Source organism: Ambystoma mexicanum, chromosome 5p (assembly GCF_040938575.1).
Source record: "Ambystoma mexicanum isolate Mex_15411 chromosome 5p, UKY_AmexF1_1, whole genome shotgun sequence".
In the NCBI taxonomy this organism is placed as follows: domain Eukaryota; kingdom Metazoa; phylum Chordata; class Amphibia; order Caudata; family Ambystomatidae; genus Ambystoma; species Ambystoma mexicanum.
In genome coordinates, this window is record NC_090930.1 from 944723505 (window position 1) to 944740410 (window position 16906).

General features: G+C 40.4%; 1 protein-coding gene across 2 annotated transcripts in view; it reads right to left on the reverse strand.

Moving 5' to 3' along the window:
- ANKRD12 (ankyrin repeat domain 12) overlaps positions 1 to 16906 on the reverse strand; it is a 1194452-nt gene that overhangs the window by 304533 nt on the left and 873013 nt on the right. For both annotated transcript variants that reach the window (XM_069613394.1, XM_069613393.1), the window contains one exon: positions 6471 to 11152. In XM_069613394.1, the coding sequence (XP_069469495.1) occupies positions 6471 to 11152 (4682 nt within the window). The remainder of the gene's footprint in view (positions 1 to 6470; positions 11153 to 16906) is intronic.

Consider the following 16906-nt stretch of genomic DNA (forward strand, 5'->3'; position numbering starts at 1 on the left):
GGATAAGCAGTTTGTTTTGAAGTGGATGCTGCTTGAATGACTAAACTCTCTGGAGTCGGATGTTTATTCAAATATTCAGGATCCGTTCCAGCTGGTCTATATTTTCTTGGAAAAGTGCTATCTGCAGCAGCAAAAGTCTCTGGTTTCTCCCAGTTTTTCTCCACAGTCCTTTGAAGGGCCCTGTGAAAAGGGAGAACAGGATCTTTCTGAGGTCCCTTGACGATTATATACGTCATGTCATCTTGTTAAAAAATGGGTGAAGTATTACCCCAACCCATATATTCAACTACCCTGGTCATAAGATCCCTGTACCCAGCATCTGTATGCTCTGCAGGATCAGGTTTGGCGAACTCTAATTCTGGGGATGTGTCAACTCCATTGGCAGAATGTAGAGTATCACTGAGGTCTCTCATTCTAGATTCCTGGTCAATAAGTTCCTCAGGAACTTGTCTTGTACCATAAGTAACTCCCAAAGGAGTAACCTCGTCTTCTGTTGAAGCAGACTCTTCATAAATTGCTGACATAGATTTGAAAATGTCTGACCTGGGCAAAGGAGTGAATCTCCTTTCTTCCTCTTCCATCTGCTTCGAAGGTATTGGCAAATCTTTCGAAGTTGTCGAAGGGGTCTTCAAAGTCTTCGAAGATGACTTTGATAATGGCGTTGAGGATGTTTTCGGCTTTAGAGTCGAAATTATTGACGCCAAAGGCGTCGAGGATGTCGTCAAAGTCTTCGACGACTTGTGTTTCTTATATGGCACTGGAGAAGTGCTCGACTCTCAAAGAGTCTTTGATGGTTTTACGTTGACTCGAGTTTTTTTGGATTCCTCGACGCTACCGGTCTTTGCCATGGTAGCCTTGGACTTCCCTTTGTCGTCCAATGGAGCGACTTTAGGGGTATGGCTTCTTCGAGGGTCTTTCGAGGGGGTCGGGGCTGCGTTCTCGAAAACCTCCATCATCTTTTTGCGGAATTCTTCCCACTTACTGGGAGAATCCAATTTAGTCGGACAACGAATTTCTTCGGTCGACTCTGAAGAAGAAGATGATGATGAGGGAGATCTATATCTCCTCTTCATTTTTTTTCCCGATGATGACGAAGAGTGTCTCAATCTACTCCTAGATCGAGATCTCTTTGAGTGCCTATGGCAATCCGATTCCTTAGAATCAGTCGCTTTCTTGTGTCTTTTTGACATAGCCTTCTTAGAGGCCTCCCTCCCCACTGACAGTTTACCTCTCCTCTCACAAAGAGCTTTCTCAGTCATAGATTGGCAGGACTCGCAGTCGTCGGTTCGGTGACTGGAACCGAGACACCAGAGACAAATCCGGTGGGGATCGGTGATCGACATCTTAGACCCACAATCTGCACACTTCGTGAACCCAGTCCTGGGTGTCGAAAGCGTTGAAGATGACGACATTTTCTTCACAGAAAATAGAAGCGCGCCGTTCTCGATAGCAAAGCGATCGGAAAAACGGAACTGAAGCAACGGGCGCGGCTCGATTTATACCATCAGTGACGTCGACACGGTACGGAGCCCGTCGAGGGACAATCGACGCCACGACGTCGAGCACAGCGCCCTCTGCCGAGAATTTTTTTTTCCGAAGCAGCGAAGCTGTAGATAACGAATTATCACAAGATGAGGAATACGTGGGAGGACACAATCCATTCAAAGTATTGTTATGTGGCGCAGGGCATGCCTATTCAGGAAACTCATTGTGAGCTCTAAAGATACTATGTATGATTTGCTGGGTAGCAAAATTCGAACTGGTACATGTGTATCTGAGTATCTTAAGGAGCTAATAAGGGAAACCTTAGAGTATCTGACCTCCTTTAGCACAACATGCGAGCTGCTAATTTTTAACCTAAATAAGGTAAAAAAATATGCTGAACAATTAGGTTAACAATTACATTGGAACCTCACCTGCGCAAAGATAACTGAAACCAAACTCTATTGGCATGTTGTATCTGGCTATAAAATAGGGGGCATAGTGGAGTCATACTTGATTAAGTTTCCTGACAAAGGATAGCGAAACAAATTCATGCGTTTTAGATGCAATGTGCTGCTCACCAGGGAAATCACAGACCTGAGGGAAAGGAGGAATGGGTTATCGACATTGTGTAGATTCTGTGGCCTACCCAGGTCAATTGAAACCTTACAGCATGTTGTAATATTTTGCAAAGCATTAAGAAATGTACATATACATCATTTTTTAAGATTTGTGAATATGGATAATGTGGATCTTATGCGGTTATGGTTTGAAATATTGCATAGAAGTAACTTTATTCTACAGCTTGCGGTGGTAAGATTTCTGAGACAGATTGGACTGTCAGCTAAACAATCTGATTTATGTAGAAGAACCGAAACTTAAAGCTATGAATGAAGTAAATTTCAAATGTGTTCTCTCAGTGAGTAAGCTCATTTTGAGAACACATATGTAATATATGTTTCCTTTGTCTGTAATTTTAATTGTGTTCAGATGGATTTTATGAATTGTAAAATGACTGATGATTATGTAAGCAGTTGTGTTTTCTACTTCTGAATTGATTAACTGAATTGTTTCTTTTATTTTCTTTGTAAAGGTTATGTATAACCAAAACAAATAAATAAATAATAATGATAGTATTAAATGGTTTGGCAGATGCAAACATTTCCCTAGATCTTGTTTTAAAAAACCTAATCGAGCGAAAGTAAAAATACAGCAGCACGACTGGTTGTGTAATCGTGAGAAAGCACTACTTATAAAGATTTTAACACTGTGTTGTTTGGTTATAAGAAAATGAAACAAACAGCAGACTATTTGGTAAAGTGCCCCTCACCAAAGATGAGAGAACAATATCTACGCTTTAGATTGAATCTGTGGCACCCAAGAGAGATCCTAACTAGGAGAGGTGTCTTACCGAAAGAGATGAATTTTTGTCACTTTTGTTTTGATCAAACTCAAAAAGAGACGTTAAAACATTTAATCATTAACTGCCCAGCATTAGTTTCACAAGGACAAGTGTATTTCACTAAATTATTGAATTTGTATAAACCTGCAAATCCCGATGAAATATGGCAGAATATTTTCTCCAGTACAAGACATGCAGTAAGAATAACGATAGTACACTATTTAGAACTATTAATACCATATCTAGTTGTAAACATAAAGACCACAACTTGAAGAAGAAATCTTAATACAGATAAGTAGCAAGTCTGTATGCATTGTCAGCAAGAATTCTTAAATTTAATTTTATACTACCTGAAAGTTACTACTTTTTTACTTTAATTATTTTGTTCAGATGTAACATTCCGCATGAGTAAATATGATTTGTAAACCCGCGAATGTGGGACTTTTAAGTGTTTTAAATGTAAATGTTGCAAATGTTGTAATTCTTGTAAAAAAAAGTTTGTAATTGCTGTAAAATCTGTAAAAACTTGTAAAATGTGTTTTGTCTAAAAACGGCATTGTATATTTGGAAGGTTGATTTTTCAGCCTACCAAATAAAGAACATTTAAAAAAAAAGATAAGCTCTTCTTTCTTGGTAGCACCTAAAACATCTGAAAGCTCAGACAGTGGCTCCTTTCTGTTCCATGCTAGACTTTGTCAACCCAACCAGTGACTTAGTGATTTGAGCACTTGTTTTTTTATTTAACTAATCTGTTAAGGAATGGGAAATAAAAGTACTGTTCTAGCAATTGGAAGGTCAATTTGTTCTTTGACATCTGCCCTGAACCTGGTGGGGTGCATATAAGCAGTAGGGCACATGTGTCCCAACAAATATTCCCCTGTTAGTTGTATCAATGTGATGCAGGGATGACTCCAGCAAGTCTTGCACAACCTGCTTGACCTCTGGTAACACAGACTTAAAAGCAGTCTAAGATCTAGTAAGAAGGCTCTAATATCTCGACCTAGGTGACTTAGCCGCATCTAAAAGAGGATTAGCCTTGGTCTCCCGAACAAGTAAGGGTGGGATGGCATAAACATTCCTGCCATAAGACGCAAGAAGCTTGCTCGTCTTGGAGAGGAGCATATTTGAAGAAGAAGGGCCAGAACCTGAAGAAGATGGTTTGCCATACAATGAAGCGCCTGCTACAACAGATGAGTGTTGCAGTGGATGAGTGGAGAAACTGAGAAACGTGGAGAATCAGCTGATAATTGGCAATACCTTGCCTCAAACTGGTAGGTAGACAGGACTGAGGCTTCTGACAATTTTTGGATGCGACAGATGGACACCTTTCTGCAGAGCAATACCTGATTTCCCTGCAGACTGCAGTGCCAGGACCTTTAACAGAACCCTGCCCTCAGTTAGTGCCTTCCATGGAGCTTGATAACAGAGGACTACTGTGATACATGCCAAACTGTCATGGTATGAGCAAGTGGATACCAGGGCAATAATCCTCTCCCTCATCACCTGGATCACTAAGGTCCTTGGTAGGTGGGGCCTGGTCATCCTGAGGCAGCCCTAGATCAGAAGACTCTGATGTAGATGCAGCGCTTCTGGAGCCAGTGGGGCCACAGTGGTACTCGGCAGGTTGGGCTGTCACTGTAGAAATCACCAATGCTGAGTAGGGGATGGATCGACCACTACCACAGTGGTGGCACAGCCAGAGGGGGCGGCGGTGGAGTACTAGGCAACATCTCCTTTATGAAGGTCTTTAGTAGGTGTGTAATCTGCAGGGACCCCATAAGACCCATAAAACAGTCAAAAATCCTGCCTACACATGCCTGTGTGGAGGCCTGCGTATTCGCAGTGGCAGAGATCGAGGAGGCAGGTGTTCATGTGGAGTTTGCTAGAGCATCACATAGCTACTGGGACAAAGAGTATGGGGTACACCATGTCCTCTAGCCAGAAGAGCATTGCACATTGGCCCTGAAGTCATATCTGGACTGTGGTTTGAAAGGAACACTGCAGGAGAAGATCTACAGTAGTGCATAGACACTCATCGAGAATGGTCTACAATAAAATTATGAACTTTTCCAATTAAGCATAACAAGTTCTGTACCAATCGTGCGATTTCAATGAATGCATACCTAGGACATTGCATTTCAGAAATACATCTTTCTTCAGGGCCAATTAGTCCATGCGGACAGATTTGTCCAGTATCTGAATGTTCAAGCATGCAGCAGGGGGTAAGAGTACACAATGAAGCAAGACTTGTGCAGAAAGGTACAAAATGCAGTCTGCCACCAATCAAACATATCTTTGGTCTCAGCTGCCATCTTTTAGGGGTGTGATTTACATGAAGAAAGCTCTGAACCCATTAGTTCACTGCAGGGCGTTGCCTCAGGCTGCCACCTTTCTGCCATCTTATGAGAGGAGGAATGACACAGATACAGGGGTGTTGCTAGGTCTGGAAAAGATCCGGGCTACACTAATGTCGGGACTGTCGGGAAGCAAGGCTAGCTTGCCTTTGGTTGTAGCCCCTGAGCTTCTATCTGGGACTACAACCAAAAGACCCAGGGCTATAACCCCCTCAACCCCTCCCTAGCAATGCCTCTGCACAGATAAGTGTTCTGCATGAATATGCTGTCAGGTGCAGAGCCCTCAGACCTGGATTACATAAAACCCTCAGGATAAGTTCTGTTAATGGCCCAGAGGCACACATCAGTAGGTGCAACCCTATTGCAGCCTAACACTACAGCAGACCCCTCTGTGAAAGCATCCCTTGGGGCTATGCCTAGTCAAAGAGCCAAGATCACAAGCGGCAGTAGTAGACCTGGGGGCATCAAATTCTCTGCAGGCATCAGACAGAAGTTTCCCCGATGTGACAGGACACCTGTCCAATGATCCGAAGAACACCTCCCAGAAGAGGATGCGAAAACACAGTGCCACATTATCTTGGGTGTCTTCAACTGCTTGCTTTTTAAGTGCTCACAGAGCATCACAAGTGACGTGTCCCTATAGTGTCTGGACCCCATATATTGTAAGCAGGGTGCACAAGGATCCGAAGCAATAAAGGGACGGTTGCAGGATATAAAGCGAGAGAAGCAGGAAGAGATCGACATGCACCGGGGTACCGTAGGCTAAGCTGCAAATTAAAAGACATACTTGGAAAACATCAAACACCGAAAATACTGCAGGTATTAGCATCCGCTCATGACTAAGCGAAATAGAGGATGGATGGACGGAGTGGTCATCAATGGGATGTAGCCACGCCCCATGACCATGTCCACACACACCTTTAAAAAATTAAAGGGACGGGTCAAATGGCTCAGTTCTCATTCCGATGAAAGGATGACCAACCAGCATGAAAGAAATGAGACATAACATAGTATTATGAATTTTGAAAGACTTTGTCATTGATAGGATTAGCAATCAAGGAGTTTTAATAATACAACATTTATATAAAGATAGTGCAAAAGAGGAAACAAAAGCATGGAAAACATTGCAGAGAGTTAAACATTGTAAACTACCAGATTAAGACTTCTCAGTTAGTGCTTAACTTTCGCTCATAATTGCATTGAATAGAGTGATTGAACCTTTATGCTCTTACCATTGGAATGCACAGCTTGCTCAAGGGATTGCCATCCAGAAGGTATGATCCATTGAAAGTCACATACTCATCATAATATTGAGGTGCTTGAGGAATAACGCTGCACAACATTTTACGTCTTTCTTCTATTTTCTTTCGGATATGCAAGTATTCAAAATATGGATTTGCCCTCTCTGACTGATACGGTTGAATGTCATCCAGTTTGAGAGAATCCACAACAGCAGCCAGAGACTGCTGAGTTTTCTCTTTAGCTTGTAGAATAGAAGCATTTATATGCACAGGCTGAGGAACACGTGGCATCTTTCTTTTACGAGGATGATGAACTTGAGGATCATCTTCCTCTGTTAAACGGATCCTTGCTTTTATAGACGAGGGTGAATCAGATGCCTCTTTATCAGAGATTTGTGAGCAGCCGAGGAGGATCTGCTTATTCAGATTGGCCAGTAGATTTGCTCTATTTCTTGTAATTCTTTGTGGAACTTCTTGATGGCCAAATTTGTCATTATTTTCTTCTGAGTCACTTTTAATTGTCTGGCTATACTTCAGCATCTCATCTTGAACCATCTGCTGTAAATGATTTCCAAAATGAGATAAAATGTAGTGTGGCTCTGCACTTGCTCTTAAAGAATCTTCTTTGCGATCAGTACTGTAACTGAGCTTAGTTCCTCGTTCATCCACAGTTTGCTTTGGTACATGTGATGCTGCAGTTGGCATATTAAGGTCATATGTATTTTCAGTTAACTGAATTGGGACTGACGTTTTCGTTTCTTTTTCATTTGTGAACACATGAATATTAGATGGCTTCTTCTGAATGCTAGGATCTTCAGGATCCTCTAGGTCACGTGTTTCAAATGTTTCACAGTTGCTCTTCAGATGCAAAGCACAGTCATTTTGCAAATCATCTTTGTCTATAGCAAATGGAGATAGTGTAGGCATATCGCAATCGTGGAAAACATCTTGAGTTCCAATTTGGGAATGCACAGAAGAAACACTATACTTTACTATTTCAGTTTGAGATGAAACACTGTCTTTTGCAATGTTATTTTCTGTCACTGATGCAGCACTAACATCCAGTCCTGTAAGATCTTGAGTTTGAAATAAATCAGATTCTTGATTAGCACTTCCAGAGACTGATCCATTTTGGGTACCTTTAAGTGTGTTCATAGGGGAAGGAAAGGGTAATGACAGAGGCAACACACACAATGAGTCGTGTGGCTTAATATTGCCTTTAAATTCAATACACTGATGTACACTCTGCAAAGTACTGTGTTCCTTTAATTGCTGGTTTTCTGAACTTTGAGCTATCGATTTAATAACATCTTGCCCTTTACAGCCTGAAAGACTGAGCTCACTGGTACTCAATGGATTAACCCTATCTGAAGGTTTATCTGAAAGTTTATTTTGACAAATTAGGTTATTATGACTAAATGATTCAGGGTGCATAGGACTCACTTCTGTAGGACTCGTTTGTGCAGTGTTAGATACATTTTCATCAATTGTCCCATTGTTGTTAGGGCTAGCTAGAGGTCTATTATAAGATAATGAAAATGTGTTTGCAGCATTTGAACTAGCAATCGTACAATCCTTCTCATGTATGTCAGAGAATGGCATTTCTAACCTTGGAGAAGCACACATCTGACTTGGCACTGCTAGGATGTTTTGATTTTTTTCTTGCAAGCAATCTTCTGGTAACGTTTTAACAGGGTTATTCTCTGAAAGGGCAGCTGGTATGCTGCTTCTTCGCACATCGGTCATCTGCTTAATCTCACTTGTATGTTTAACATCTTCAACGGAGGCTGACCTGAAGTAGGTAGGCAGAGTTCTACTCAGAAAGAGAGGCTTTGTACGTTCTTGCAATTCAGCCACAGAGTCACACTCTCTCTCATGAAGAGCAGGTGATTTGGCATTAGGAAGAAATGGTGATTGTGAAAAGGACATTTGCGAGTCTGAACCTTCCAATGCAAAATCTGAATCATATTCAATTACTGGTCTAGGGGTTGTAACTGTTGTATGGCAGGAGTCTTCAGAGCTTGCAACTGAAATCATGGAAACAGATCTGGAGCTCAGGCCTGTCTTCTCACTCTCTGATCGTGGGGATCTAATTAAGTTGTTCTCAAAAGACAATAATAACTTTCCAGAGTTTGCTAAATGTTTTACATCAACAGACAGAGAGCGACCACTTGTAGTATCCTTGGCTGTTTTCTCTTTCCCATGATTATCTGACATTTCAGAGCTTTTGGATCGAATCAACTCTTTGCTTTTGGAATCATGTTGGGCCATTTTTTGTTTGTCTTTCATTTTGTTAAATTCTAATCCAGACTGATGCCTTAATCTTTCCTTTTCTTTCTGCTTTATTTTTTCTTTATGTTTTTTATGCCATTGCTCAATTTCGAGATCCTTTAAGCTTAACATTCTTTCAAAACTGGTTTGCATTAAATCATCATTGACTAATCTTTTTTCCTTTGGTCGAGATTCTTTAGGGGGAGAGCATGTTTTAACCTTCAATTTATCAGCTTCGGTTTCAGCAGGCTTACATTTATGAATATTAGTTATTAGTATTTTGTCTTTGTACTTGTCTCTTTCTTTGTATCTGTCAATATCTTTCCTATCTTTCTCCTTACCTTCAGGGATTTTTAGTGGGTCATCTTTTGTTTTTTCTTTCACACAAAGGAGCTTTTCATGGGGTGTTTTCCCACTTTCAACAGAGTGCCTCCTCTCTTCATGCACATGTTTTAGGGTTGGTGCAGTTAAACTATCTTTATCCTTAGATTTGTCTTTTTTTCTATCAAATTCCTTTTCTTTTGTTTTACTTTTTTCTGATTTAATATGTTCAAATTCCTTTTCAGGCAATTTATTTTTTTTCTCCACAAAGTGTTTCTCTTTGTTTTCACCTGTATGCCGTTCTTTATCACTCTTGTCTTTGTCGTGTTTTTTCTTTAATTTGTCTTTGCTTTTCTCTCGGTCATCAATCTTTTTAACACTGGAAACATTCTTGCTCTTCTCATTTTCTTTATGGATTTTATCTGTTGGCTCGAAAATTATTTTCTCTTTTGCCTTTTCTGTATAATCGAGCTCTGATTTGTCCCTTTCCTGTTTCGGATCATGTTTCACCCTTTTTTCTTTTTCTGTACTTTTCTTCTCTGGTTTAGAAAGATCTTTGTCTCCAATTAGGGATTTTTTATCATGTTTCTCTTTATTTTCTTTTATGGATTTATTTGGTTTCTCACCTTCGGTTTCTTTCTTTAATGGAGGCATGCACGTGGAATCTTCTTTTGAGCCTATGCTTAAGTGTGAAGAAGCCTTATCTAGACAGATGCTTCCTCTTTCTCCCTTTACCTTTTCATCTTTTGAGCATTTTTCATGATCTTTTTTTGTTTTCTCCTTTTCTCTTTCTTCTTTCACAGTTTTTTCCTTTGGGGTGTTTGATTTCTCTTCCTTTACTGGTGTTTCCGAATTAGATTTATTTTCTGAGGCCAACATCTCCAATTCTGTGTTAATTAACTCATCTTCAGTTTCATCACTTTTGAAAAAGTTCTCTTTCCAAAATTCTCTATCAAACTCTACATTTCTCTGTATATTTTTCATACTACCTTTAAGATCATCTTTTGCAAAATCATGTTCTTTTTTATGTTTGTCTCTTTCCTTATGTTTTATCTTATGTTTCTTAAGTATTTTACCTTCTTTAGCTATCCTTTTAAGAGTACATTCTGACTTTTCAAATACTGAATTATTATCCTCTTTGCTTTTCGATACCATCTTTTCTTCTGATTCAAGTTTCAGAGTTTTATTTTTTTCCTTGGGTTTACTGGATTTGTAGTTTAAAGTTTCCAGTGGATATTCTGAGTCCGCACAATTGTCATGTCGAACTCGCTCCATTTGTATTGTTCCCTCTGAGGACTCTGGCGATAAACATAATTTGGTATTTTCTTGTTTTAATGGTATGGACTGCTTTTCACTTATTCCACATGACTGTTTGGGGGATTTACTAGTAACAGTATGAAATATGTGTAATGAAGGTTCATCTTTTGGGCACAACAATGTCTTAAAATTCTCCTCTTCTCTTGTTTTGTCAAAAGACTCTAAAACGGAACTGATCACAATGCTAGCTGTCCTTGCCTTTTCTTTTACATCCATTTCTTGCTTTATTTCTTGGTTTTCTTTATTTTTGCTGAGATTTTTCAGTTTCCTTTTAACTTTCCCCTTTTGTTTTTGGTCAAATGAAACACTATACTCTTTTTTAGCTCTCAGATCACAAGAGTTTGATCCTTCATTAATGGAACATGGATGAGAAATAACCTTTTTATCTTGAAACAGGTCATCATCTGAACTTTCTGAACTTGAGAATAAAACCCTAGATGGTTTTTGCTTCCTACTTTTAAAAAACGTTGGAAAATTATTTTTTTCTGGTTTTGTAAAAAAGCGTGTAGCTTCAGTTTGAGAATCCTTTCCTTTTCGGATGCCTTTTCGTACACCATTTTTACTACTCAAAAGTTTATTTACATTCCCTTTCTCATTGTCGCATTCGTCGTCATCTTTGAATTCATATTCATCAAGAGTAGATGACCTGGATACCCTGCTTGGTGTGATACGCTTACTTTCATTCATTAGGGATTCTTTCTCTCCATCAGAATCTATGTTTTCATCGATGCTTGAAAGGTTAAATGATTGAGGTTCTTCTGAATCTGTGAAGAGAATAAAACCTGCTATAACCAAGAGGATTGATAACAAAAAAGCAAAAGCTAGTAATAAAAGGTTAAAATAGAAGTCTAAAGTAATTATGAAAAGTTAACGTCAACTATTTTTATACAGTGCAATTGGGTAGCATGCAGTGCATAATGTTTATCTCCTTCGCTGCTCAAGAAAGAACACATTAATCAATCATAATGCTACTTCTCCCCATAAATTAATCTAGAAAAATATGCTGACGCTTGACATATTGGTGATTGTATGATAGCCTTCCACCTCCTCATGCACCCCACTTTTCATGAACACTTGGCCTACACAGCAGGGGCTGATATGTGTTTGCATTTTATTTGTCCTCAACCACAATCCCATACTAAGTACTGACTAGTGCCTGACATCAGTGCCATGCTTTGGCTGCAAAATGCATCAATGTTATTACAAGGTGGCATGAAGAAAAATAAGACGTTTTTCCAGTTGTGCAGTAGACAGTAACTGTAAAATGCTGTCAGACCTCCCAAATGCTTTCACTTGGGAGTTCTATACAAATGAGCACAATTTTCATTTTTGGTATCTGGTGGGCTCATTGGGTATTAGCAGGGTGCTGCCACTGCAAATCAAGGTGCAGCTCATTATCACAATAGGGAGAACTCATCAATGTGTAACTTTTTATTTATTTAATTGTTTTTTTTTTATAGAGCACCTAATACCATACCAGAGTTCAGTTTCTAAGCGCGGATCCGGGATTCGAACCTCTGTTGCTCTGCGTGGTTGCTTCCAAGACCAGCGAGTTGCCCCTGTGCTATCCTCGGTTAGCAAATTATGAGGTTATAGCTGCCAAGACCACTGTTTGCAATTTACTTTGCAATGAGATGCTGAAAGGTGACCCTCACTGCAAGTGATGCAAGCAAACATCACACATGTAGGATAATGCTAGTTAATTACTGTAAGAGAACGTGACCATAGGACTGGAACACGTACCCCTTTCCCAGGACAGTACATTACAACAATATTGAAAGGTGGCCTTCGCCAAAGGACTTGGACAAGTTCATCTCACAAAAGAAAAAGACAATACCACCGCATAACTGAAAGGTTGCCCTCATTACAGTATTAATCCGATCTCCTCAAGTAAGAAACTACTGCAATATGGAAAGGTGTCCCTCACTCTAGGGCTGAAATAAGTGGACCACTGTCACGACTCGCTCCCTTCGCTCCCGTTGCCACCACTTGGGGGCATGATTTGGGGTTTATTCCCTACTGGACCTTTCCTCCGAACCTTATGCTACAGTGCTGTGATGAATTGGGAGCGCTAAATCCCTATTTTCCAAGCTACTTCCCTTCCGGATCCATTCCAGGTTTTTGGCAGCCAGCATGCTTCTTTAACCAAATGACTATGCTTCCCAGAATGCCTGGCCCACTGCTCCACCTCCACCCTTGCAGGACAAGGTTGGGTGGAGGATAGGTAACAGCTGTGGCTGCAGGTGCAGCAATCAGCACACCTGAGGCGTGTGCTCGTTAAGCAGCTTTAAAAGCCTCAGTCTTACTTCAGTCCAGCGCTGGTCATCGTTTGCAGTGTTCCTGTTTTTTGACTAGTCCCTTGTTCCTGGTTCCTTGCCTTTGTACCTACCTCCTAGTTCCTGTTTTTCTTGTTTCCTCCGCCCTGAATTTCGGATTCATGCGCTAATTGATTTCTGCTCCCTTGATTCCTTTTTTTGTCTTCCTCTGTTTGCAGGCAGCATTTCTCAGTGCTTTCCCCTTTTAGATGCAGCCCAGTTTGTCTGTGTTCTATATTTCTTTGACTCTGTCCTTTGCTGCTGTAACCCGTTTGCCTTAGCCTTCCTCTTAGTTTAGTTTCCTGTCTTTCCCTTGGAGGGGTAGGGAGAAGTTTGCATATGTTATTTCGTTTTTCCCTGCTCCTGATCCTTACTTTCTAGTGGATCCATTCCATGTTTTCCACTGCACTTCTGCATTTATTTTCCCTTTGATTATTAGGTGTGGTGTGCGGTAGTAGCTAGCTCCTGTGTGAATGCTTATGTTTTCCTCACTATTTTGTAAACAATATTCCAACTTAGGTATTTAGTTTTCCTTCCATTGCTGTTCTAGCCTTTCGGGGTCCCAGTTTCATCAACAGGATTCGTGGGCTAGCTGACATTCAAGAGGTTTATCTCGTCCTCGTGAGTACAGTTCTTAAGTTCCCTTATGTAATACCATCAAGAGTGTTAGTACACAGATCCTGTCATTGCTTGCCCTCCACGTGGGTTTAGCGCTGTCAGTACCTATAACAGCAATTGGGGGTAAGGCGCTTGCCGACTTTCCTCGCGGTCAGGTGCTTACCCCACATCCCTTTTCATATAGTGGTTTTGATGTCACACTCTATTTGCACTCCTGGGTTCTAGCATACCTGAGTCGTAGTTCCTGGGTGCACATTTCCCTTGCCATATTCGCTGCCTTTGTACTCGCCTGACTAATCCTGATAACCACACACAGAGCAGGAAACTCCAATTGAAATTCTGAAAAGTGGCAGTGTGTACGAACGGAACAAGTGTGCCTCGCCAGATCAGAACACCATTACTTGTCCTACAGGAGACCATCAGTGCATGAGTGCCTTAACAAAGGACACCACCAAAACAAAGTGACCGTTTTTGCAAGACCTGAGACAAATGCAAATCACCAGACAAATCACCACCTCTCCTATCCAGAGTTGATAGTCAATGAAGGATTGAAACCAGTCCAGTCCACCTCTTTTTCTTTTCATACCTTAATTTCGGCAAAACTGGGTAACACACAATTTGAAATACAATCTTCATCAAAATAAACAAAAAATGTAAGAAATACAAAATTAATTTAAAAAGGAAAGAAGGTGTTCATAAGGAAGGGGTGATGGGGAGGGGGGGGGGTTGTTTCCTTTGGTTTGCATTGAAAAGAATTACGTTGTTGTATCTTAAAAGTAATAAAAAGACAAGGAAAAAAAATAAAAACAGGAAAGAAAAAAGCCAACTACATAAAACAGACCTCAACCCACTGTAAAATGAGAATGTTGTGTATATAAATATATATATATATATATATATATATATATATATATATATATATATATATATATATTAAAATTATTGTAATTAGCCTTTTCAATTATAACAACATTATCCCCACCTCACCCCTGTTATCCCCTCTTCCCCATAGGCAGAGTTGTGATATTATTCTTCCCCTACAAAAAAATGAAGGTTCTTTTGTTCTTATTTACATAATGTTCAGTATTCTCAGATTATGCAGACACCATTGCTGTACAAAATAAAAAGTCCAAAATCAGTGCCCAATCCAGTTGAAATTTTACATATTGTCCCTGCAAAATGTATGCCATCCATTCCATTGCCATAAACCCCCACAATTTAAACAGCCAATCCCTAAACGTTGGTGGTCTCTTCTGTTTCACGCACTCGCTATCACCAACCATGCCGCTATCAACATTAACATAAAAGCTTTACTGTGTATTTTAGTAGGTAGGTGTATATCCGGATCAAACACACATGCATTCCCTATGTGCCAGGCTCACATTTGGGGGAATAATCGTCTTTATATGAATCGTAACATCCTCCCAATAATTCCTCAAATTTGGGCAATCACACCATATGTGTCTCCAGTCCCCCTTCTTACTACAACCCCTTGCACATTGTTCCATTGTTGTTGTGAACATTATATGCAGCTTTTCCGGGGTATAGTGCCATTGGACCATGATCTTATACCACATTTCTCTGACCAGAAACGACCATGTCAATTTGGGAATGTTAGCCCATAAACACTCCGAATGATGTCTGGGTAAGTCCACACCTAAAGTCTTCTCCCATTTATGCACATATCCCCAGGTCTGTTTCCTTTTCTTCTTCCATCAGAATCCCATATAGCTTAGACACCATATGTCTATTTCCTGCTATTTTACTCCCAGATCCCACTATTCAATTGTCTTAGCTGACAGTATTCCAATCGATCTTTTTCCGAGAGACCTATTGACTGTTTACATTCCTCAAATGAACAAATATTTCCTCCTTGCATCATATCTTGCATTTTTACACATCCCACTTTCCGCCATTGTCTAAACGCTCTTTGTAACATCCCAGGATCAAATTGCGGGATTCCCAAATAAGGGAGTGATCGGGGAATGACGCGTAGACAAGCATCCCTTTCCTAACAGTGGGTCCCATATATCGCATACCACTGCTATTACCTGGCTAGCCTGCGTATTTGGGGGTCTATGTCATCTGAATAGCCAGAGAACTACTTCCAACGAACACCCTGCCACCACCCTATCCATCCTTACCCAGAGTTTTGTGGTATTTCCCGTAAACCATTCACTGATTACCTGCAGCTGTGCTGCTTCATAGTATTTCACGAAGTTCGGTAAGCCCACCCTCCCTCCTTCTCTAGGTGCCATTAGCATTCGTAATGCAATTCTAGGGGTTCTGTTACACCACAGGAAACTCAAGACCACTTTATTCAATGCTTTAAAAAAAAAAGGAGTGCAGGCCAATTATTGGAAGAGCCTAAAATTTGTATAGCAATCTCGGAAGAACCACCATCTTTAATGGAAGCTATTTCTGTAATAGTTGCGGATAATTGTTATCATACATTTGTGAGATCCCCTTAGTAATATTGATCCCCAGGTAATTGATGTATGTGTCTGCCATAGCGAACTGAGGGCAAAGCCTCCTTCTGAATAGTAGTAAGACCCAATTCTAAAAGCTCTGACTTGCCCATATGGAACTTCAGACCTGCAACCCTCTCTATGTCCTCCAATTCCCCCAGTAATGCTGGCATTGACTGCTCGGGATGAATCAATGTAATCATCATATTGTCTGCAAAAGCGAAAATCTTGTGGTCCTCACCTCCCAAGGGAATGCCCTGTATCGTCAACCTCGTTCGAATTTTTTTGCAAGAACGGTTCTAAATATATTGCATAGAGCGGCAACAATGGGCATCCTTGTCGAGAACCTCTTCCTATTTCTATATTACGTGAGACTTGTTTATTAATCGCCAACCATATCCTAGGAGCCTGATAATTCGCTTGTACCATCCATATAAAATATGTCCCCAGTCACATCTGTTCTATAGCAGTAAACAGAAAGGGCCATTCTATGCGATCAAACACCTTTTCGACATCCAATGTTACCCACACTGAAGGAATTAGTTTAGCGTTGACTTTTTCGAGTAAATGAATCACCCTCCTAATATTATCTGAGGTCTGTTGAACTATAATAAATCCAGACTTATCGGCATTTATTATACCTGGAAGGAGTGGTACGAGTCTCGACGCTAAAACACCTGTGTGTAATTTTGCATCAATATTCATTAATGCAATGGGTCTATATGACTCACATTTCGTCGGATCTTTGGCAGGTTTCCCGAATACCACCACTTTCGCATCTTGAGGACAGTTTTACATATTTTTTTAATAAAAAACTGCTGTGAACCCGTCCGGTCCCGTCGCTTTATACAACCACAATGCTCTTACTACAGTCTCTACTCCCCCTCCTTAATGCCCCCTTCTAATTCTTCCAGCTCCCCACCCGTTATCTTTGGCAAAGATAAGTCTAAGAAGTAGGGTTGTATTTCCCGCAAATCAGGGTGATTTGATGCATATAATGTTTCGTAAAATTAGGCAAAGTTTTCTGTTATAGCCTCTGATTCGGTTGTTAGCAATCCATCGGTTGCTGTATCCACTAGTCCATTTTAGCTGCCTCTGATCCCTTCAACTGTTGAGC